Below are 24,773 nucleotides of genomic sequence, written 5' to 3' on the forward strand. Positions count from 1 at the left end.
ACATCCCCCATTCAATACTTTTGTAACTGGGCCACGAGGTACAGGTCAGCAGCGGATCCTCTCTCAGCTTCACTCTTCACGATACATTGCTCATCTGTCCCGTAATGTAGTACCAGCTGCGCTCTCTCCACGTTACCAACTGAAAATTCAGCACAATCAAGTATCCAATCTTAATGCTTTGCCATGTAAAGTGCCCCAAATCAAACCATGAGTTGGCTTCCTCCACTGAGCTCCTGGAGATTGGACACAGCCGGGCTTCGTCGCAATCTCCCGTTCACGTTTCCCACTCAGTTACATCACAGACACAGAATCCAGTAACTTAGGTATAAAATTGTTCGTGACTCACCAACCAGTAGTAACAAGGCGGCGGTATCCATAGTCTATTGTGAGCTATTTTGCGACATGAGAGCTGTAAGGAACCGCGACTGAGTTTCTTGCTCGCAGAAGTTCATACCAGGAAGCGTTGAGTGAATGACGGCCGAAACAGAGGCTGGGAGCAAGTGAATTGGTCCCCACAATTAAAGCAAATTCACTCAGTTTTATACAAGATGCAATGAAATATAGATTGGAACATTGCAAGTTCAACATGGTAATCTTTTTAATCTTGGAAAGCTATCACAGTATAAAAGGTGGAAAGCAGACTTTGTGCCTAGTTCAACACCACAATCTACAACCACACTCTACCATTACCATCAAGCAAGGGAACTAACCCTGGTTAAATGGGCTGTGCAGAAGAGCATCACGGGAGCAAGCTTTGAATTTTAGAATGGACTATTAATGCAGAACAAGACCTCAATCATTTTTCTTAAATGCTTAGATCTCATCAAGTTCGAGTGCTGGGGAGTAACCTTTTCAAGACTTCATACTTTCAGTGCATAAAAGAACCACTCAAATGCTATGCACAGGACTGCAAAATAATACAACAAAGTGATTCTATCCAAACCACAGAAGAGCGCCGCCTACTGTATTGGTCGTAGTTCCTCTATTTCTCATAACAATCCCAGGATGCAGTTAGAGTCAGAAGCCGTTTGCTCTGGATTCGTTGCAGGTTTTATGTTGCAGCCGATTACAAAGGAGACTTGAGCATCAGGAGCGGAAGCATTGTGGTTATGTTACTGGCCTAGTAATCCAAAGGCACTTTAAAAACTTAAGTTCAAAAATTAACACTGCGGTTGTGGAATTTTAATTAAGTTAAATCTGGAATAAAATGCTCGCATCATTAATGGTGACCACATAACATCCGGATTTTCGTAAGATCTTATCTCGTTATGTAATGTATTTTAGTGAAGGATGTCCACCGTCATTATCTGGTTTGGCCGGTGTAGACTTGAGAACCGCAGAAATGTGGTGACTCTTAACTGGCCTCTGAAATGGCCGAGCAAGACAATCAGTTGCAACAAACCATTACGAGAAACAATATTAAGAATAAAACCGGATGGGTCACCCGGTATCGGCTTCTGACAAGACAGCAGCACACCTCACTAACATTTGGGGATTTGTGCAAAAATTGGGAGAGGTGTCCCACAGACTAGTCAAAAAACACCCTGGCATTGTCATACTCACAGAATCATGCCCAACCGGGCAGACCTTCCAGATTTGGCGGCACCGTGGTATACATTTAGGTGAAAAGGTAGCTGACTCTCCCCACTTCTCCAGCTCGCTTTCCTACTTAAAAAGACTCCATAAACCAAGCTCTTTGACCAAGCTTTTGATCATCTGCCCAAATATCGCCTTTCTTGTCTCGGTAACATATTTTGTTTGATATTCACTCATGTGAAGCGCTTTGGGAGGTTGTACTACATTAAAGGTGCTGAATAAGTACAATTTATTGTGGTTGGAGCGGAGAAAAAACCCCGTGTACTAAAGCCGAGCTGGAACAATGTGCGCCTTCGGTATTGCTGCACAGCTGGGGATGTCAGGGAGAGAGAAAAAAGACAATGCATCTCATGTGTCACAATAGACCACCAACTTAACTGGCAAAACCACGTAACAACTGTGCCAACAAGATAATGTCGGAGGCTGGATATTCGGCGAAGGGTTTCTCATCTATTCACTTATAAAAGCCTTTCTACCATCTTCAAGGAACAAATCAGGAGTTCATGGGATACTTACCACTAACCTCGATTAGTGCAGCCACAACAACAGTGAAGAAGCTCCACACTGTCTAGGCCAAAGCAGCCCGCTTGATTGGCACCTCATCCACCACATTAAAGATTCAATTCCACCACCGGCGTACTGTGGATGCAGTGTAAGAACATCTAAGAACATAAGAAATAGGAGCAGGAATAGGTCATACGGCCCCTGGAGCCTTTGCAGATTTTTTAACCGATAACCCTAGTGGTGTTCCGCAAGAATGAGTGGCAGGGCGTCAGTTAATAACGATCCATATCAATTATTCGGATGACGGGACCATCTGTAAGTTGTAAGAAAGATGCAAACAGGGTTCAATGAGATATAGACAGGCTAATCGCGTGGGCAAATACATGGCAAATGTCATCTAAGGTGCAGAAATATTAAGTTATTCACTTTGGAAGAAAACATAGAAATGCAGTATATACTTTATTTGGTGAGATACTGGGAAATGTTGGTGTTCAGCGGGCCTGGGTGTTCTTGTACATGAATCATTGAAACTTAGCATCTAGGCACAGCAAGCAATTAGGAAAGAAAATGGTCTGTTAGCCTTTATTACAAGATGATTACAGATTAAGCGTATTATGTTGGGCCGTGATGTGACTAAGCCCAGAGTCCTGTGTATATTTTTGTTCTCCTTACAATAGGAAGCTATATGTGCCACAGAAGGAGTGCAACAACGGTTTATAAGAAGAATTGTGTGAGAGGGAGTATTGAAAAATGAAGAGAGATTAAGTAGACTAGCCCTAGCGTCTCTAGTGTTTAGAATAATGAAGGTGAACTCAATGAAACATATGAAATATTACAAGGCTTGGCAGGGTAGATGCAGGTTGGATGTTTGCCCTGACTGGGCAGTCTACAACCATAGGTCACAGTCTCAGAATAAACGATAGGCTATTTGGGACTGAGATGAAAAGAAATGTCTCCAGTCAGAGAATAGTGCATCTTTGGAATCCCCTACCCCAGAACAATGTGAAGGCTCAGTGGTAGGGTATATTCAAGACATAACACGATATTTATTTGGATATTAAGGGAATCAAACATAGAGACATAGAAACATAGAAAATACGTGCAGGAGTAGAGCATTCAGCTCTTTGAGCCTGCACCACCATTCAATAAGATCATGGCTGATCATTCACCTCAGTGCCCCTTTCCTGCTTTCTCTCCATATCCCTTGATCACTTTAGCCGTAAGGGCCATATCTAACTCCTTCTTGAATATATCCAATGAACTGGCATCTACAACTCTCTGCGGTAGGGAATTTCACAGGTTAACAACTCTGAGTGAAGAAGTTTCTCCTCATCTCATTCCTAAATGGCTTACCCCTTATCCTTAGACTATGTCCCCTGGTTCTGGACTTCCCCACATCGGGAACATTCTTCCTGCATCTAACCTGTTCACTCCCATCAGAATTTTATATTTCTATGAGATCCCCTCTCATCCTTCTAAACTCCAGTGAATACAGGCCCAGTCGATCCAATCTCTCCTCATATGTCAGTCCTACCACTGGAATCAGTCTGGTGAACCTTCGCTGCACTCCCTCAATAGCAAGAACGTCCTTCCTCAGATTAGGAGATCAAAACTGAACACAATATTCAAGGTGAGGCCTCACTAAGGCCCTGTAGAACTGCCATAAGACGTCCCTGCTCCTATACTCAAATCCCCTAGCTATGAAGGCCAACATACCATTTGCCTTCTTCACCGCCTGTTGAACCTGCATGCCAACTTTCAATGACTGATGTATCATGACACCCAGGTCTCGCTGCATCTCCCCTTTTCCTAATCGCCAGACAAAGTAGTTTCTCCCTCCTTGCTGTATCATAAGTTCATCATAATTTTGAATTGCTCTATTAAGCATCCCCGTAACCTGCTTTGCTCAATGAAGAACATTCCCTGGTTCTATAATCTCGCCACATAATTGAAGTACCTTATCCCTGGTCGCATTCAGGTAAATAACAGCTGCACCTTCTCCAGGGCCAATTCACCCTTCTTAAATTGTTGTGCCCAGAATTGAACACAATTATTCAGCTGAGACCAGAACAGTATTTTGTAAAACTTTAGCAATATTTATAGCGTTTTTAATCTCTCTTCTATTAATAATTCCATGGATCCATTATAAGAACATAAGAAATAGGAGCAGGAGTCGGCCATATGGCCCCTCGAGCCTGCTCCGCCATTCAATACGATCATGGCTGATCCGATCATGGACTCAGGTCCACCTCCCTGCCCGCTCCCAATAAAACCTTATTCCATTATCGTTTAAGAAACTGTCTATTTCTGTCTTAAATGTATTCAATATCCCAGCTTCCATAACTCTCTGAGGCAGTGAGTTCCACAGATCCGTAACCCAATGAGAAGAAATTTCTCCTCATCGCAGTTTTAAATGGGAGGCCCCTTATTCTAAAATGTTGCCCTCTAGTTCTAGACTCTCCTATCAGTTGAAACATCCTCCCTGCCTCCACCTTGTCAAGTCCACTCATAACCTTATATGTTGCAATAAGATCACCTCTCATTCTTCTGAATTCTAATGAGTAGAGGCCCAAACTACTCAACCTTTCCTCATAAGACAACCCAATGATCTCTGGGGGTTGTTTAAACAACTTTCGAAAATCGACCAGCCAAATTCATATATCTAAGTACTTAGACACCGCATGTTTCTCTGTTCCTGCACAACCTTTACACCTGATCTATTTAGTTCTCATTTTCTCTCCTCATACTTCTTACCAAAATGTACAACTTCACACACCTCTGCATTAATTACAACTGCCGTGTGTTTGGCTATTTCAGCAATATGTCAGCTACAAAACGCTATCTCTTCCACAGTTAGGAACTGCTCCAGTTTCCTCTTGAAATGTTATTTCTCAGTATATTACAACAAAACATACAAAAGAAGTTGCTGGCTGTGGGACTTTATGAAGCATTATTGATGCAAAAGATAAAGAATTGCTCCAAATCAGTAATAAGGTGATTCTAAACACCAAGGGTTTTTGGTGTTAATCTTTCCGAAGAGGCACTGATTCCTCTCTGATTCCATCCTTTGTAATGGTGCAAATCTTCAGAGAGTCACCGGTATAAACATCTCTCTCGGCTGCAGAGATGAAAACATCTTTTACCAGTTGTGTGGCCTTTTCCAGTGTAAGAGGGACACGTTCCACATTCTCCATGTTCTTGAATCCAATCTGGTTGTCTGGGAGTGGCTGCAGCACAGCGCTGGCTGAGCCGCCAGCTTTGTAAGCATCTCTCTGATAGGATCCTGCAGGGTAAAAGCTGTCCACGGTACCCTTCCCTTCCTCATCGAGGCCACCAATGATGTTGTCAACATAGCAAGGGAAAAAGCGGCACGAGTACAGAATTGTAGACAGTAATTCTGCTGTTGCCCCACTTGTCATGGTCTTGTTATTTAGAAACATAGAAACATAGAAAATAGGTGCAGGAGCAGGCCATTCGGCCCTTCAAGCCTACACCGCCATTCAATGAGTTCATGGCTGAACATGCAACCTCATTCCCCATTCCTGCTTTGAGTGTTTGTACATCTTTAATCTTGCATCAATAATTTGTGTGAATGTAAAGCAGTCTCCATGAAAACCAGTGCATCCAATCACTGTTTGGCCTGTCAGTTTGCAGCAATTGGGTAAGTCCCGGTTGTGAATGGAGTAACCCTCGCTCAAACATGTATCTGAAGCAACAGTGGAAAAACCTTCCCCAGCAATGGCCAGCACAGTTCCTCCATTGAAGGTGTACGGCGAGAAGCAGTGCTGCAGCGGCCGCAAGTGCTGGTACTCGTCCATGCTGCCCCGATAGCCGCCTGAGTGCAACATTCCCCGGTCACAGTGAAACCCAAACCCGGGCCCAGACCGCGCCTGCTCCTCGCCGGCTGCTGTCTCACTGACTAGAGAGTGAGCAACTGTTACAACAGCTGGCAACGTGTTCCAGGTGCTCCCTCCTCTCTGGGAAATTTGAAAGGCTTAGCATCGAGTCTAGTCCTACCCACTGTAACATGTTTGGAACCTGCGTCTTAAATTGGGGTAAGTGATGAGTTGGCAGCAGGGAAATGATCAGGGAACAAATGGGTTGTCGCAAATAATTAAACTGGATAATTAATGTCCGTCAGAGAAGAAAATAATAGTATATTGTATGGGGTGAATTGTTGAACCGCCGGGCTGTAATGGGGTGGTAGAGAATTAATGGCCTTTTTCCCACATCAGCCAGATTTCTCTTTCATGTAATGTGCACATCTCTTACTGTGTAATATAACCAGAACTCAATATAAGATAATCGCTATCAGTTGAGATATTCCAGAATTATCTCTAATCGACTACAATGTGCAACGGACAACGGATCTGGAGCTTAGAGCATCTCCTTCAAAATACGCAATAGAATGTGGATTTGAGAAATGTATAAAAAATGTATCGCTATTGTAGGAGGCGCTGTTCTGAGCTTTGAGTTGAGTTAATTTGCAGCTGTATTTTGCTGTCCTGCGCATGACCTTTCATTGTTTCATTTTGAAACAGATGTGTTAAATGGTTACGTCCCAGCGGTGGAATTCCTGACCATGTTGCTCTAAGCAGACGGTCCAATTTAGTCCCTTCATCCAGTGTTTGTTGACTAATATTCAATGGTTTCCATGGTGGCCATTCCAACTTGCACAAAACTCAGTGCTGTTGCTTTAATTGTGCGGACCACCTCTCTTTCTCCCAGCCTGTTTCTGCTCTCATTGTTTCAAAGCATGCAGGGTAAGATCTTCCGCGACTCGGGGACAGTGACTCAGTTGGCGTTCCGTACATCTCTCATGTCTCAAAGTAGTTCACACTCGAGCATGGATACAGCCGAATTGTTACTGCTGTTTGGTGAGTCGTGAAACAATTTTATGCCTAAATTGCTGCATTCCGGGTCTGTGATGTAACTGCGTGGGCAAATGTAACTGTGAGAGATGGACTGCTCCTGGAGGTATCCGATCTCCGGTCGACCATAAGAACATAAGAAATAGGAGCACGATTAAGCCATTCGGCCCATCGAACCTGCTCCGCCATTGAACAAGATCATGCATGATCTGATCATGGATTTCGTTCCATTTTTCTGCCCGCTGCTCATAACCATTTAGTCATTTATCGCTCAAAAATCTGTCTATCTCTGCCTTAAAATATATTAAAATAAAAAGAGCAGCATCTACAGCTTTTTGAGACAGAGCATTCCAGAGGTTTACAGCCCCTCTGAGAGAATAAATTCCTCCTCATCTCAGTTTTAAATGGGCGGCCCCTTATTCTGAGAATACGTCCCCTCGTTTTAATTTCCCCTATGAGTGGAAATATCCTTTCTGCATTCACCTTGTCGAGCCATCTCATTATCTTATATGTTTCGATATATATGTCGATAAGATCACCTCTCATTCTTCTGAACTCAACCTATCTTCACAAGTCAACCCCCTCATTTCTGGAATCAACCTAGTAAACCTTCTCTGAATCGGCTCCAAAGGAAGTATATCCTTCCTTATGGAATATGGAATTTTTTGCCCCAGACAGCTCTGGAGGCTGGGTCATTAACCGCATCTTCTCTCATGTTTTACTCCAGGAGGCAGCCACACCCTCTAGATTAAATACTTTAGAATTAAAACGTGGTCAGGGACGGGAGGTTATGACTGCGAGTGAAGCAGGGAAGGGGTTCCAGGAGTTAGTATTGCAGAAGCTTCATTCGCTGAACCTGTCCAATAGATTCGAGGTTCACGAAACCCTTGTGGACACGAGTTCAAACTGTGGGGTGGACGAGCAGACTGACCAAGGCACCGTGGAACAGAAAGCTATTCAAGTGGGGGGAGTAAAGAGGAAGGTGTTTGTAGTAGGGGATAGATCGGTTTATCTGTAGCCTAGAACATGGGTCCCAAAGGCTGTGTTGCCTAGCCAGTACCCGGGTAAAGGACATCGCCACCGGATTGGAGAACAACTTAGAGTGGGAGGCGTAGGATCCAGTTGTCTTGGTACATGTAGGTACCAATGACATAGGTCTCAGAAAGATGTTCTGCTGAGAGAGTTTGAGCACCAAGGTACGAAATTGAAATTCAGGACCCCAAAGTTAATAATATCGCATTATTACCCAAGCGACGAGCAAAATTGGCAAAGGATCAATAGAATCAGGGAGTTAACTGCATGGCTCAGAGAGCGTTGTGGAAGAAGTGGGTTTCCATTCATGGGGCACTGGCACCAATACTGCGGCAAGAGAGAGCTATTCCCTGGAGATGGACTACATCTGAACAATGCTGAGACGAGAGTTCTAGCCAATCAAATAACTAGGGATTTAAACTAAATAAGGGGGGAGGGAGGAGGGTCCTGGTGGAGATAAATCTAGAATGCTAAAAATAGAGAAGGATGCAATGCAGGAAAGTGATAGAAACATAGAAATTTACAACGCAGACGGAGGCCATTTCAGTCTATCGTGTCAGTGCCAGCCAACAAAGAGCTGCACATTCCTGAGTCAGCAGGCCTGAAGAACACATATAAAACTATGAACAATGAACAATGGCAGAAAGGCAAAGAACGCCCAGCCCAGTCAATCCGCCTCACACAATTGCGACACCCCTTATACTGAAACATTCTACACTCCACCCCAACCGGAGCCATGTGATCTCCTGGGAGAGGCAAAAACCAGATAAAAACCCAGGCCAATGTCGGGAGAAACAAATCTGGGAAAATTCCTCTCTGACAAATCCAGGTGATTGAAATGAATCCAGGAGATCACCCTGGCTGCATTCGATTCCCTGCAGTACTTACATTTATATCTGTGCCGGCCACACGAGGTTACCCAGTCTAATCCGATTAACCAGCTCTAGGTCCCTATCCCTTCCGATTTCAGCATTATAACATAGAAACATAGAAACATAGAAAATAGGTGCAGGAACTGGCCATTCAGCCCTTCTAGCCTGCACCGCCATTCAATGAGTTCATGGCTGAACATGCAACTTCAGTACCCCCTTTCTGCTTTCTCGCCATAACCCTTGATCCCCCGAATAGTAAGGACTTCATCTAACTCCCTTTTGAATATATTTAGTGAATTGGCCTCAACTACTTTCTGTGGTAGAGAATTCCACAGGTTCACCACTCTCTGGGAGAAGAAGTTTCTCCTCCATCTCGGTCCTAAATGGCTTACCCCTTATCCTCAGACTGTGACCCCTGGTTCTGGACTTCCCCAACATTGGGAATATTCTTCCTGCATCTAACCTGTCTAAACCCATCAGAATTTTAAACGTTTCCATGAGGTCCCCTCTCATTCTTCTGAACTCCAGTGAATACAAGCCAAGTTGATCCAGTCTTTCTTGATAGGTCAGTCCCACCATCCCGGGAATCAGTCTGGTGAATCTTCGCTGCACTCCCTCAATAGCAAGAATGTCCTTCCTCAAGTTAGGAGACCAAAACTGTACACAATACTCCAGGTGTGGCCTCACCAAGGCCCTGTACAACTGTGGCAACACCTCCCTGCTCCTGTACTCAAATCCCCTCGCTATGAAGGCCAACATGCCATTTGCTTTCTTAACCGCCTGCTGTACCTGCATGCCAACCTTCAATGACTGATGTACCATGACACCCAGGTCTCGTTGCACCTTCCCTTTTCCTAATCTGTCACCATTCAGATAATAGTCTGTCTCTCTGTTTTTACCACCAAAGTGGATAACCTCACATTTATCCACATTATACTTCATCTGCCATGCATTTGCCCACTCACCTAACCTATCCATGTCACTCTGCAGCCTAATAGCATCCTCCTCGCAGCTCACACTGCCACCCAACTTAGTGTCATCCGCAAATTTGGAGATACTGCATTTAATCTCCTCGTCTAAATAATTAATGTACAATGTAAACAGCTGGGGTCCCAGCACAGAACCTTGCGGCACCCCACTAGTCACTGCCTGCCATTCTGAAAAGTACCCGTTTACTCCTACTCTTTGCTTCCTGTCTGACAACCAGTTCTCAATCCATGTCAGCACACTACCCCCAATCCCATGTGCTTTAACTTTGCACTTTAATCTCTTGTGTGGGACCTTGTCGAAAGCCTTCTGAAAGTCCAAATATACCACATCAACTGGTTCTCCTTTGTCCACTTTACTGGAAACATCCTCAAAAAATTCCAGAAGGTTTGTCATGCATGATTTCCCTTTCACAAATCCATGCTGACTTGGACCTATCATGTCACCATTTTCCAAATGCGCTGCTATGACATCCTTAATAATTGATTCCATCAATTTACCCACTGCTGAGGGCAGGCTGACCGATCTATAATACCCTGTTTTCTCTCTCCCTCCTTTTTTAAAAAGTGGGGTTACATTGGCTACCCTCCACTCGATAGGAACTGATCCAGATTCAATGGAATGTTGGAAAATGACTGTCAATGCATCCGCTATTTCCAAGGCCACCTCCTTAAGTACTCTGGGATGCAGTCCATCAGACGCTGGGGATTTATCGGCCTTCAATCCCATCAATTTCCCCAACACAATTTCCCGACGAATAAAGATTTCCCTCAGTTCCCCCTCCTTACTCGACCCTCTGACCCCTTTTGTATCCGGAAGGTTGTTTGTGTCCTCCTTAGTGAATACCGAACCAAAGTACTTGTTCAATTAGTCTGCCATTTCTTTGTTCCCCGTTATGACTTCCCCTGATTCTGACTGCAGGGGACCTACGTTTGTCTTTACTAACCTTTTTCTCTTTACACACCTATAGAAACTTTTTCAATCCGCCTTAATGTTCCCTGCAAGCTTCTTCTCGTACTCCATTTTCCCTACCCTAATCAAACCCTTTGTCCTCCTCTGCTGAGTTCTAAATTTCTCCCAGTCCCCGGGTTCGCTGCTATTTCTGGCCAATTTGTATGCCACTTCCTTGGCTTTAAAACTATCCCTGATTTACCAAGATAGCCACGGTTGAGCCACCTTCCCTTTTTTATTTTTACGCCAGACAGGAATGTACAATTGTTGTAATTCATCCATGCGGTCTCTAAATGTCTGCCATTGCCCATCCACAGTCAACCCCCTAAGTATCATTCGCCAATCTATCTTAGCCAATTCACGCCTCATACCTTCAAAGTTACCCTTCTTTAAGTTCTGGACCATGGTCTCTGAATTAACTGTTTCATTCTCCATCCTAATGCAGAATTCCACCATATTATGGTCACTCTTTCCCAAGGGGCCTCGCACAATGAGATTGCTAATTAATCCTCTCTCATTACACAACACCCAGTCTAAGATGGCCTCCCCCCTAGTTGGTTCCTCGACATATTGGTCTAGAAAACCATCCCTTATGCATTCCAGGAGATCCTCCTCCACCGTATTGCTTCCAGTTTGGCTAGCCCAATCTATGTGCATATTAAAGTCACTCATTATAACTGCTACACCTTTATTGCATGCACCCCTAATTTCCTGTTTGATGCCCTCCCCAACATCCCTATTACTGTTTGGCGGTCTGTACACAACTCCTACTAACGTTTTTTGCCCTTTGGTGTTCTGCAGCTCTACCCATATAGATTCCACATCATCCAAGCTAATGTCTTTCCAGCTATTGCATTCATCTCCTCTTTAACCAGCAATGCTACCCCACCTCCTTTTCCTTTTATTCTATCCTTCCTGAATGTTGAATACCCTTGGATGTTGAGTTTCCAGCCCTGATCATCCTGGAGCCACGTCTCCGTAATCCCAATCACATCATATTTGTTAACATCTATTTGCACAGTTAATTCATCCACCTTATTGCGGATACTCCTTGCATTAAGACACAAAGCCTTCAGGCTTGTTTTTTTAACACCCTTTTTCCTTTTAGAATTTTGCTGTACAGTGGCCCTTTTTGTTCTTTGCCTTGGTTTTCTCTGCCCTCCACTTTTCCTCATCTCCTTTCTGTCTTTTGCTTTTGCCTCCGTTTTGTTTCCCTCTGTCTCCCTGCATTGGTTCCAATCCCCCTGCCATATTAGTTTAAATCCTCCCCAACAGCACTAGGACATTGGTTCCCGTCCTGCCGAGGTGCAGACCTTCCGGTTTGTACTGGTCACACCTCCCCCAGAACCGGTCCCAATGCCCCAGGAATTTGAATCCCTCCCTGCTGCACCACTGCTCAAGCCACGTATTCATCTGCGCTATCCTGCGATTACTACTCTGACTATCACGTGGCACTGGTAGCAATCCCGAGATTACTACTTTTGAGGTTCTACTTTTTAATTTAGCTCCAAGCTCCTTAAATTCGTTTCGTAGGACCTCATCACTTTTTTTACCTATATCGTTGTTACCAATGAGAACCACGACAACTGGCTGTTCTCCCTCCCATTTCAGAATGTCCTGCACCCGCTCCGAGACATCCTTGACCCTTGCACCAGGGAGGCAACATACCATCCTGGAGTCTCGGTCGCGGCCGCAGAAACACCTATCTATTCCCCTCACCATTGAATCCCCGATCACTATCGCGCTCCCACTCTTTGTCTTGCCCTCCTGAGCAGCAGAGCCAGCCACGGTGCCATGAACTTTGCTGCTGCTGCCCTCCCCTGATAATCATCCCCCCCCAACAGTACTCATAAGCGCCCATCCAACCATCTCTTAAGAGTGGTGAGGGTTTCTGCATCTACCGTTCTTCCAGGCAATGAGTTCCAGATCCCCACAACCGCCTGCTTAAAGAAGCTCCCTTCAAAACCCCTCAAACATTCCACCAACCACGTTAAAACTATGGCCTCTCGAAATATACCACTCCACCAATGGCTATCGACCCTTACTACCCATTATGTGCAGGCCCCGCATTATTTTGAACATCTCAATGTGGTCTCCTCCCAAGCTTCTCTGTTCCAATGAGAACAAACCCAGCCTATCCAATCAGTCCTCATAACTGTAGAATTTACCAATATCTCGAAGATTCCAGGTACCATTCCCCTGCAGAGGAGATAATCCCTTTCTGGGCTTTTAAAATGAGTTTAAAGGGGCAGACGAAGCCTGCAGGGGATAAAAGGGGATGCATTCATGGAGACCCCCCCCCCCCAGTGTTTGGACTCAGAGGAAAGGGAATTCAAAATGGACCTAAATTACAGAAGCTTGCGATCCCCTAAACATCTATGGGAAGGAGCACATCAATTTTAAGATTCTACAAAATTTTGGTTGCGAAAAAGAGTTACCAAATACAGGAGGTGGGGCCAACCTCAAACTAATTCGTGTATTAAGGATCCCAGACTGTCTTGGGGGAACTATTCACCCGCTAAGAGATAATCGAATTACCCAACCTTGGTCAGGAAACTGGACAATCCTAAAACAATGCAAAACCAGTGATAGCACATCCTCACACCCTAATCGAGTTGCTGCTGACAAATGAGACATTTAAAAATCAATGGACAGAACAGTTTAACCAGAGCCCAAGAGATTTGATGGGAGATAACGGAGCCTTTCTTTGGGGATATATCCAACCCCCAATTTTACAAGGAAAAACGAACAGAACACAGACTGGAACTCGCACAGACTCGAACAAACACAGACTGGAACTCGCACAGACTCGAACAGAACACAGACTGGAACTCGCACAGACTCGAACAGAACACAGACTGGAACTCGCACAGACTCGAACAGAACACAGACTGGAACTCGCACAGACTCGATACAAGGATACAGATGGGAACACAGACACAGGCACAAGCAGCCTGCTTCCTCTAGAGTGAGGAAATGGAATAGTGAAGGAAACTACCAGAACTCATCAAGAACTAACCGAGCACGAGGCCCACGAAATGGAAGGCTGTCAGCAACCAAATTGACAACCACTCTACAATCTACTTCTGAACAACCCAACGGGGGAGAAATTACCAAAAGGGACCAACTAAAACTATTCCTAACCAAAGAAAGTGGGTACTTACCCCATAGATCCAAAGCACAACTTAACGCATCAACGGACGCACCCCAACCGAAGACTACGCAGTCCGAAGTCCTCTCCTCCGTCCGGGATGCAGCTCGCCTAGAAGGCCAAGTGCAGCAAACCCCGAAATCGCGATTCATCGGCAACTGTCCAAAGGGATTGGTGAGCATAGCCCCTGAACCCCCAGAGCTATAACTTAGTTAGTTGGGGGAATTTAGAGGGCGGAGGCTGGGATAACTTGTGCAAATGTACCTGCATTCTCCTCTTTACCCCATTTAGAGTTTAAGCTGTATTCTTTTCCCCACAGGCTGTAATTTGACAACTTATTCAATGTGTTGTACCCCTCAGTGTGTATTGGTCTGTGTGTGTTATTAAAGGTGTGCCTTTTACTTCTTTTTAAACACAATAAAGCCATACCTGCTTCCTACCTTGAAACCGATTGTCTGTCCAAGTCTGTCACAGTCCCTTCATAATTGCAGTGTCTAGAACCAAGGGTGTGGGAGCGATTCGGAACCGCTCATATAAGGTCAGAAGGGAAAGCTGTCCCCCTGAAAACCACCCCTTACATAACTAAGATTCTCCATTCCAGGCAGCATCCTAGTAAATCTTCTCTGCACGCTCTCTAGTGCAATTACGTCCTTCCTATAATAAGGCGATCAGAACTGCCCACAGTACTACAGCTGTGACCTAACCAAAGTATTATGTAATTTAATCAAAAACCTCCCTGCTCTTGTATTCTATGCCTCGACCAATAAAGGCAAGTATTCTGTATGGCTTCTTAACCACCTGGCCTGCAACATTCAGCGATCTGTGGACCAATGGTAGAGTTTTGGAGGCGTGGCCTATTCAGTTGGATCTGAGCTGCAGTGAGAGAAGGAACTCCCTGCTTTTGCTCCTGTCTGGAAGGCCTGGAGTGAACCCTGAAAGCAGCCCAGGAAGAGGAGGAGAGAGCTGGCTTACTACACATTCAACGTCCAGAGGGAGAAGAGGAGAGCAGAAAAAGTTATCATTTATTACTACTACAGAGAGTTGGAGAGAGGGGGAAAAGAACATCCTGAGGAAACACCATCCAGTGTGGAAGGAGGGAGAACCATTTCCACAATCTTCGACAGGTGGCTGTGTTTTGGTGCATTCCCCGAAAGACTTTGTTGTATCGGTGGGGGGAGGAAAGAAGACCTTTCGAGGGCCAGAACATCGCGGCGGGTGTGTGTGTGTGGAAGTGTGTGTGGGGGTCTTGCTTGCAGCTAGGCCGAAAACAAACCACTGAAGCACCCCTCCCCCATTGCCTAGCCTGGGATAGCTGGAGCTACCTGGCTGAAGAAGTAATAATCACCCTATTAAACATCGTTGGGAGTGTGTGCCTGGGTGGCTCCAGCTACCCAAGATGAAGACATCTTATCCCCCAACCCGAAGACCATTCTACAAAGACTGTGTTTTTTTTGCCATCTGGGGAGTGCACCCCAGGAAACACCCACCCATCGCTGTGAGGGGCGACCTGCCCTCGCAGCTTCGCTCTTTCCCACCCCCAACACTCTCTTTCGCTCTCTCTCTGTGTCTCCCCTCTCTCTCTGAGAGCCCTTTCCTCCTAATTGTAAAACAATTAAGACAACTGAGCAGAGGGAGCAAGGCCCCTCCCTATTCGTTAACTAGGGGAGAGGAGTGCCCCATTAAGAGCTCCCTCTGCTCAAAAAACCAGCGAGGCCATTTGAGACCATTAAGGCCTGTGACTTTGGGGTGGGTGTAGCCGTTAAAGGGACCCCGTGATGGCGACCCCATCCACGCCGGTGGCAGGGCCAGCAAAGACATATGCGCAGGCGGTGTCCACATCCACGGCGCCTCCTGCGCCTCCTGCTGCCCTGCCACTGTTCAGACTAATAACAAAAAAACACGGGGTCAAGAGCTACACTCACCCCACAATGAGCATTGAGGAGTGCGTGCGGGCGATGGCTGGGGTAGTCGGCCCCTCGGCCATTGTCGCAGCCTCCAAGATGTCTGGGAAGGCCGTGTTCTTCCTGGGGTCGGAGCGGGCGGTGTCCCTGGCCCTCGAAAAGGGGCTCACGGTGGGCGGGACGTTCCTGCCGGTGGACCCTCTCGAGGCCACCGCGCAGAGGGTCATCATATCGAACGTCCCGCCCTTTGTTCCCGCTGAGCTCCTCCTCCCTCACCTACACCAACTGGGGGAGGTAAGGTCGGGGATCAACCCCATACCGCTCGGCCTCAGGGAGAACAGCCAGCGCCACGTGTTCTCCTTCCACCGCCAGCTCTTTGTCCGGCTGGCGCGGGAGGAGACGACGGAGGGGAACTTTAATGTGGTGCACGAGGGGACTGCCTACCACGTCTTCTGGACATCGGACGGCGTGCGGTGCCATGCCTGCAGGGAGGTGGGGCATGTTCGCAAGAACTGCCCCGCCTCCAAGGCCGCCAAACCACCGAGGGCGGCCAAGGCTGGCGCCGCCGCCACCCCTCCCCCTAGTAGCGTCCGCGTGCCGGGAGCTGTCGGTGCGCGGGCATCGTCGGGGGCCTTTGTTTTCACGGTCTCCGGCGGGGGGGAGGGCGAGCGTCCGATCGGAAAGAAGGCGCGGAACAAGGAGAAACATCAAGAGGCGGGTCCCCTCAGTGCGCCGGATAATTTGACCACCGCGCTCAGCCCAACCCCGTCACCGGCGAGCGCGGGGTGCCCTGAGCCCGTGCCCGAGCCCTTGACCAATACCGCGGAGGGGCCCGGGCGAGGGCAAGGTACGAAAAAGGGGGGGGTGGAGGGGGAGGCCTCGGCAGACATGGAGGTCTCCCTGCCTCCGCGCACCCCCAGGCACAAAAGGAGGCGGCGCTCCAATGAGGCGGAGGGGGAACAACATCCCTCCGCGGAGGAGTCGGTGCCCGCCGCGTGTCCCGCGTCCCCCACCAGCGCCCCCAAGCTGCGCCGTAGGCGAGAGGAATCTGTCCCCGGGGAGGGAGGGGCAGTCGAGGCTGCCCAGCCTCTGCCTCCCGGGGATGGCGTGGAGGATCTGCCTGTCGTGGGGGGCGTGGGGCCAGCGGAGGAATGCGTTGCCGCCGGGTCGAGCGTCCCGGGGACTGAGGCGGGCGGGCCGAAAAGGCCGAACCTGAGCCCGCCCAGCCAATACCCAACTTCCCCCGGGACTTGCTCGACTCGGCAGAAATACACCGTATTAACAATTTTAATGAATCTGTACCCGCTGGGCCGAGGGGTGGCGGCGGGGAGGGGGAAGAACAACAACCCTCGCCCCCTACTTTGGAGCTGGGGTACTTGGAGGACCTGGAGAATTACTTTGGCCAGGTCTCTCCGTGTTCCCCGGTTCCTGGGGCGGAGGGGGAACCCCTTCCGCTGTCGCTTCCTGACCCAGCACCAATTTTAAAAGAGCCCAGTGGGAACTCCTCTGCCGACGATCCTGGGGGTGGGATCGGGGCAGAGCCAGGGCCGGTTGGAGCGGCCGGGCTGTTTGCCGTACCTTGTGCGGTCGACGGGCCGGCTGCTGGCGGCGACCTCCCGGAGGGGGACGGGGACTCGGTGGGGGACGAGGGAGAAGATCTCGAGTCCATCGCCAGTGAGGCGGTGGATCTCCTCGTGCCCGCCGCTGAGTCCCCCCTCATTCCTGCAAAGGAACTCCGGGACTTTTTGGTCCAGAGCCAGGGTCGCCGCGACCAAGCCCGTCTGGCCCTGGAAAGATGGTCCGAGCCGGGGCTGCTCGTCGCGTCCGTCCGCGCCGCCGCTAAAACCATGGCCGCGGGCGGGCCCTTATCAAAGGCACAAGGCCTTGAACTGCGCCGGCTCAAAAAGTTCCTCGCTGGGCTGCTGAAGGAGTGGAGGTCAACAAACGACTCCACTCCCCCTCCCCCACAATAGGTTATGTAGAGGTTGCACTATGCTTTTGTCATGAAGATAACCATAGCCAGCCTCAACATCAACGGCGGCAGAGAGGCACGCCGTAGATTTAACAATTTTTCGCTCCTGCGGGAGGGGAAATATGCGGTGTGCTTCCTGCAAGAAACCCACACCGTTCCGGGAGACGAAGCCACGTGGCTCCTGGAATGGCAAGGAGAGGTCCGCATGAGCCACCTCACTACCACTTCTTGTGGGGTGGCCATCTTGTTGGCCCCGCATTTTCAGCCGGAGATCTTGGGGGTCGAGGAGCCCGTGCCAGGCCGCTTGCTGCACGTAACGGTTCGCCTGGGGGACGTGCCGCTCCATCTCGTGAACGTATACGCCCCTCATCCCGGCCCGCAGCAAACGCGCTTCTTCGAAGAAGTGTCCGCTCTTCTTGGCTCCGTCGACGTCGGCGACTGCATTGTCCTCGGGGGTGATTTTAACTGCACCCTCGAGGCGAGGGACCGCTCCGGTGCCCCGCAGTGCATGACGGCGATGGAGAAGTTGAGGGACCTGGTCGGGTCCTTCGACTTGGTGGACGTCTGGCGAAATCTCCACCCCGACTCCAGCGCCTTTACTTGGGTGAGGCCTGGAGTTGGATGGTCTAGAGTCGACCGCCTTTACGTGTCTCGGGCGTACGTTTCCTGCGTCCCGGCGGCCTCCATGCGGCCGGTGCTGTGTTCGGACCACCACCTGGTGTGGGCGGAGCTCGCTTCGCTCCGCGCGAGGACGGGGTCCGCGTACTGGCACTTTAACAACCGGCTGCTGGAGGACGTGCGGTTCCAGGACTCGTTCCGTCGATTCTGGGCCAACTGGAGAAGGAAGCAGGGGGGCTTCCCCTCCTTGAGGCTATGGTGGGACGTGGGCAAGGCTCACGTCCGCGTCTTCTGTCAAGAGTACGCGAGGGGGTCGACCAAGAGGCGGGCGGCCAGAGTCGGGCGCCTAGAAAAAGAGGTGCTCGACCTGGAAGCCCGTCTCGGTCAAGTCGTCCAGGACCCGGCCCTGCGGACGGTGTACGAAGCGAAGAAGGCCGCGCTGAAGGACCTGCAGCTCGTCGGGCCCCGAGGCGCGTTCGTGAGGTCGCGGATCCGGTTCCTGCGGGATCTGGACCGCGGCTCCCCCTTCTTCTACTCGCTGGAAAAAAGGCAGAGTGTCCGTAAGCAGCTCTTGACGCTGCTGGCCGACGACGGCTCTCTCGTCTCGGACCCGGAGGGCGTCAACAACAGGGCCCGTGAATATTACGGGGCTCTGTTCTCTCCGGATCCGTCCAGCGAGGAAGCGCGTAGAGTTTTGTGGGAGGACCTGCCGAAGGTCAGCCCGGAGGGCGCCGAAAATCTGGAAGCTCCGCTAAGCCTGGCGGAGCTGACCGGTGCCCTCGACCGGCTCTCGAGGGGAAAATCCCCGGGGCTGGACGGGCTGACCGTGGAGTTCCACAGGGCGTTCTGGGACATCCTGGGGGGCGACTACGCGCGGGTCCTGGGGGAAAGTCTGGCGACCGGGGAGATGCCCCTCTCTTGGCGCAGGGCAGTCATCGTCCTGCTGCCTAAGAAGGGCGATCTCCGCCGCCTTAAGAACTGGCGCCCGGTCTCCCTCCTCAGCACGGACTACAAAATCTTCGCCAGGGCGATGTCTGCTCGCCTTGGTGCCGTGCTGGACCACATGATCCACCCCGACCAGTCCTACATGGTCCCGGGCAGGACAATCCACGATAACATCCATCTGGTCCGGGACCTCATCCATTGTTCCCAGGAGGCTGGTCTGTCGGTCGCCTTCCTATCCCTCGACCAAGAGAAGGCGTTCGACAGGGTGGATCACGACTATCTGCTCGGAACTCTGCGCGCTTTCGGGTTCGGGACGCATTTCGTCGCCCGGATCCGACTTTTGTACGCCGCCGCGGAGTGTCTGATTAAGGTTAACGGGTCCTTGACGGCGCCCCTTCGCTTTGGGAGAGGGGTGCGCCAGGGATGCCCCACGTCCGGCCAGTTATATGCCGTCTGCGTGGAGCCTTTCCTGCGCCTCCTGCGGATGAGGTTGACGGGACTGTCTCTGCAAGGGCCGGGCGTGGAGGTCGTCCTCTCGGCTTACGCCGATGACGTGCTCCTCGCGGTAGAGGATCCCGCTGACCTGCGGAGGATGCGTGAGTGCCAGGAGATTTACTCGGCCGCATCCTCCGCCAGAATCAACTGGGAGAAATGTTCCGGACTCCTGGTGGGTCAGTGGCGGGTGGACTCCCTGCCGGAGGAGCTCAGGCCTTTTGCCTGGAGCACGACCCATCTCCTCTATCTGGGAGTCGACCTTAGCCCCGACGAGGGAGCCTGGCCGGCGAACTGGCAGGAGCTGGAGGCCAAGGTCGCCGCTCGCCTAGGGCGCTGGACAGGACTGCTCCGAGTGCTGTCCTACAGGGGTCGAGTGCTAGTCATAAACCAGCTGGTGGCCGCAATGTTGTGGTACCGGCTGGTCACTTTGACCCCTCCCCCTGCGTTTGTCACCAAGATACAGAAGAAGCTGGTGGACTTCTTCTGGAACAACAGGAAGCACTGGGTCTCTGCCGCGGTCTTGAGTCACCCGCTTGGGGAGGGCGGTCAATCGTTGGTGTGCGTAAGTACCCAGCTCGCAACTTTCCGTCTTCAGACCCTGCAGAGATACCTTTACGTCGAGCCCCCTCCTAGGTGGCGTGCGTATTTCTTCCGCCAGCAGCACTGCCTCAACTACGACACGCAGCTCCTGTTTGTGAGCTTAGGGGGAGTCAGGACCGCCTTCCAGGAGCTGCCTGTCTTTTACAAGGAACTCACCAGGGTCTGGAACAAAGTCTCCACCAAGTGCAGCTCTCCGCCGGCTGGAGTGGCGGCTGTCCTGCAGGAGCCGCTGCTCGGGAATCCGTACCTCCACGGCCAAGGTTTTATGTGGCGGTCGGAAGAGAGGGCTGTGGCTGGTGAAGTGACCAGGGTCAGGGACCTGCTCGATGGCGGAGGAGCGGGCTGGATGGCGCCAGACATGCTGGCGCGGCGCCTAAATTCGGCCAACGTCCGCCGCGCGGCCGATGCCATCGAGTTGCTAAAAACTGCTCTGGGCCCCGACTCCGTTAGGTGCATCGAGGAGGCTCAAGCACGTGGGGAGATCCCGTCCGAACTGACCCCTGTCCGGACGGAATTCCTCATCGGCGCCAAACCCCGGAACCTCCCTCGGGGGCCGGCGCCTCACAACTTGAGCCGCCTCGGGGAAATCCCCTCCATGCCTTTCAGTTCCGCGCGGAGGGGTTTCCTGTACGGGCTGCTCCTGCACACCCTCAACTTTGCCATCCTCGCCTGCCGTCCGGACACGCCATGGCGTACCATCTTGTCGTCTGGAGGAGGCGGGGGTCCCCGATGGAGGGCACCCTACGCGGGAGTCCTCCCAGTATTTATCGGGGACTTGGCCTGGAGGGTGGTGCACGGAGCAGTCCCGTGCAATAATTTTTTAAGCCGGTTCACGGGCTCCCAGGCCGCCTGCAATTTCTGCGGTCTGGAAGAGTCCGTGTTCCATGTTTATATTGAGTGCACGAGGTTGCAGCCCCTGTTTTATTATTTAAAGGGGCTGCTCCTGAAATTCTGGCTGCACTTCAGTCCCACACTCCTGATCTTTGGGCACCCTGTGCGGAGGGGAGCGGGTAGGTCTGAGGGCCTCCTCGTAGGACTGCTCCTGGGCACGGCCAAGGTGGCCATCAGCCGGTCCAGCAGCGGGCGGTCGAGGGGGTCGTTCAACCTGACTGCCTGCCTCTCTTCCGCGCGTACATCTGCGGCATGGTGTCCTTGGAGATGGAGCACGCGGTGTCCAATGGTACGCTCGCGGCCTTCCGCGAGAGGTGGGCACCGGAGGGACTGGAGTGCATCGTTACCCCCGGCAACCAAATTTTAATTTGATTTTATGTTTTAAGGTTTAATTTGTTTTAGTTGCCGGTGTTTTTTAGTGTCCCCCTCCCCTTTTATAGGGGGCACTTGGAGAAAAACAAAATGATTTTACTGCCCAAAAAATAAACTTTAAAAAAAACAAAAACACAAACAAAAACACAAAGAAAAGGGCCTTGGAAATGTTTGGTGCGCCCCCCCAGATCGGGGGGATATGATTTAACGATTTAATGTTTTAATTTTTTTCACAAAAAGAGTTCTGTGGACCAATGGTGGAGCTTTGGAGGCGTGGCCTATTCAGTTGGAGCTCTGCTGCTGAGAGAGAAGGAACTCCCTGCTTTTGCTCCTGTCTGGAAGGCCTGGAGTGAGCCCTGAGAACAGCCCAGGAAGAGGAGGAGAGGGCTGGCTTACGACACATTCAACATCCAGAGGGAGAGTAGGAGAGCTGAAAAATTCAACAACTTTACTTACTTCTGCAAAGAGTTGGAGAGAGGGGGAAAAGAGCAACATCCTGTGTGGAAGGAGGGAGTTTCTACAAAATTCTACAGGTGGGTGTTGGTGCATTCCCCGAAAGACATTGTTTTATCGGTGGGGGGAGAAAAGAAGATTTTCTTCGAGGCCCGGAACATCGCGGGGGGTGTGTGTGTGGAAGTGTGTGGGGGTGTTGCTTACAGCTAGGCCCCACACACCACTGAAGCACCCCTCCCCCATTGCCTAGCCTGGGATAGCTGCAGCTACCTGGCTGAAGATTTACTAATCACCCTATTAAACATCGTTGGGAGTGTGTGCCTGTGTGGCTCCATCTTCTCCTCCCACCCGAAGACCATTCTACAAAGATTGTGTTTTTTGCCATCTGGGGAGTGCACCCCAAGAAACACCCACCCATTGCTGCAAGGGGAGACCTGCCCTCGCAGCTTCTCTCTTTCCCACCCCCTCGCACTTTCTCTCTCTCTCTGAGAGCCCTTTCCTCCTAATTGTAAAAACAATTAAGACAACTGAGCAGAGGGAGCAAGGCCCCTCACCATTCGTTAACTAGGGGAGAGGAGTGCCCCATTAAGAGATCCCTCTGCTCAAAAAACCAACGAGGCCAATTAAAGACCATTAAGGCCTGTGACTTTGGGGTGGGTGTAGCCCTTAAAGGGACCCCGTGATGGCGAACCCATCCACGCCGGTGGCAGGGCCAGCTAGGATATATGCGCAGGCGGTGTCCACATCCACGGCGCCTCCTGCGCCACCCGCTGCCCTGCCACCGTTCAGACTAATAACAAAAAAACACGGGGTCAAGAGCTACACTCACCCCACAATGAGCATTGAGGAGTGCGTGCGGGCGATGGCTGGGGTAGTCGGCCCCTCGGCCATTGTCGCAGCCTCCAAGATGTCTGGGAAGGCCGTGTTCTTCCTGGGGTCGGAGCGGGCGGTGTCCCTGGCCCTTGAAAAGGGGCTCACGGTGGGCGGGACGTTCCTGCCGGTGGACCCTCTCGAGGCCACCGCGCAGAGGGTCATCATATCGAACGTCCCGCCCTTTGTTCCCGCTGAGCTCCTCCTCCCTCACCTACAACAACTGGGGGAGGTAAGGTCAGGGATCAACCCCATACCGCTCGGCCTCAGGGAGAACAGCCTGCGCCACGTGTTCTCCTTCCGCCGTCAGCTCTTTGTCCGGCTGGCGCGGGAGGACACGACGGAGGGGAATTTTAATGTGGTGCACGAGGGGACTGCCTACCGCGTCTTCTGGACGTCGGACGGCGTGCGGTGCCATGCCTGCAGGGAGGTGGGGCACGTTCGCAAGGACTACCCCGCCTCCAAGGCCGCCAAACCACCGAGGGCGGCCAAGGCTGGCGCCGCCGCCACCCCTCCCCCTAGCAGCAACCGCGTGCCGAGAGCCGCAGGTTCGCGGGCATCGTCGGGGCCCTTTGTTTCACGTCCGATCGGAATGAAGGCGCGGAGGAAGGCGAAACATCTTGAGGTGGGTAACCTCAGTGCGTCTGACAGTCTGATCACCGCACACAGCCCAACCCAGTCATCGGCGAGCGCGGGGTGCCCTGAGCCCGTGCCCGAGCCCTTGACCAATATCACAGAGTGGCTCGGGCGCGGGCAGGACAAGAAAAGGGGGGGTGGTGGAGCGGGAGGCCTCGGCAGACATGGAGGGTTCCCTGCCTCCGCGCACCCCCAGGAACAAAAGGAGGTGCCGCTCCAATGAGGCGCAGGGGAAACAACATCCCTCCGCGCAGGAGTCGGTGCCCGCCACGTGTCCCGCGTCCCCCACCAGCGCCCCCAAGCTGTGCCATAGACGGGAGGAATCTGTCCCCGGGGAGGGAGGGGCAGTCGAGGCTGCCCAGCCTCTGCCTCCCGGGGATGGCGTGGAGGATCTGCCTGTCGTGGGGGGCGTGGGGCCAGCGGAGGAATGCGTTGCCGCCGGGTCGAGAGTCCCGGGGACTGAGGCGGGCGGGGCCGAAAAGGCCGCACCTGAGCCCGCCCAGCCAATACCCAACTTCCCCTGGGACTTGCTCGACTCGGCAGAAATACACAGTATTAACAATTTTAACGATTCTGTACACGCTGGGACGGGGGGTGGCGGCGGGGAGGGGGAAGAACAACAACCCTCGCCCCCTACTTTGGAGCTGGGGTACTTGGTGGACCTGGAACATTACTTTGACCAGGCCTCTCCGTGTTCCCCGGTTCCTGGGGTGGAGGAGGAACCCCTTCCGCTGTCACTTCCCGACCCAGCACCAATTTTAAAAGAGCCCAGTGGGAACTCCTCTGCCGACGATCCTGGGGGTGGGATCGGGGCAGAGCCAGGGCCAGATGGAGCGGCCGGGCCATTTGCCGTACCTCGTGCGGTCGACGGGCCGGCTGCTGGCGGCGACCTCCCGGAGGGGGACGGGGACTCAGTGGAGGACGCGGGTGAAGATCTCGAGTCCATCGCCGGTGAGGCGGTGGATCTCCTCGCGCCCGCCGCTGAGTCCCCCCTCATTCCTGCAAAGGAACTCCGGGACTTTTTGGTCCAGAGCCGGGGTCGCCGCGACCAAGCCC

The 24,773-nt window shown here is 51.4% G+C and overlaps 1 protein-coding gene across 1 annotated transcript; it reads right to left on the reverse strand.

The window, feature by feature from the left end:
* Positions 1 to 5,104: 5,104 nt before the first annotated feature.
* LOC139241114 (proteasome subunit beta type-1-B-like) lies at positions 5,105 to 5,962 on the reverse strand. Its single transcript, XM_070869806.1, has 2 exons — positions 5,650 to 5,962; positions 5,105 to 5,532 (listed from the first exon to the last, which is right to left on the reverse strand). The coding sequence occupies exons 1-2, from the start codon at positions 5,946 to 5,948 to the stop codon at positions 5,124 to 5,126; spliced, it is 708 nt and encodes a 235-aa protein (XP_070725907.1). The 5' UTR covers positions 5,949 to 5,962; the 3' UTR covers positions 5,105 to 5,123.
* Positions 5,963 to 24,773: the final 18,811 nt, after the last annotated feature.

Source organism: Pristiophorus japonicus, chromosome Y, assembly GCF_044704955.1.
Source record: "Pristiophorus japonicus isolate sPriJap1 chromosome Y, sPriJap1.hap1, whole genome shotgun sequence".
NCBI lineage: Eukaryota > Metazoa > Chordata > Chondrichthyes > Pristiophoridae > Pristiophorus > Pristiophorus japonicus.

Coding starts and splice junctions, on each gene's coding strand:
- LOC139241114 (XM_070869806.1), bottom strand. CDS start 5,948: ATGTTGCACTCAGGCGGCTATCGGGGCAGCATGGACGAGTACCAGCAC. Junction 5,533..5,649: donor TTAAAGATGTACAAACACTC/AAAGCAGGAATG, acceptor TTCTATGTTTCT/AAATAACAAGACCATGACAA.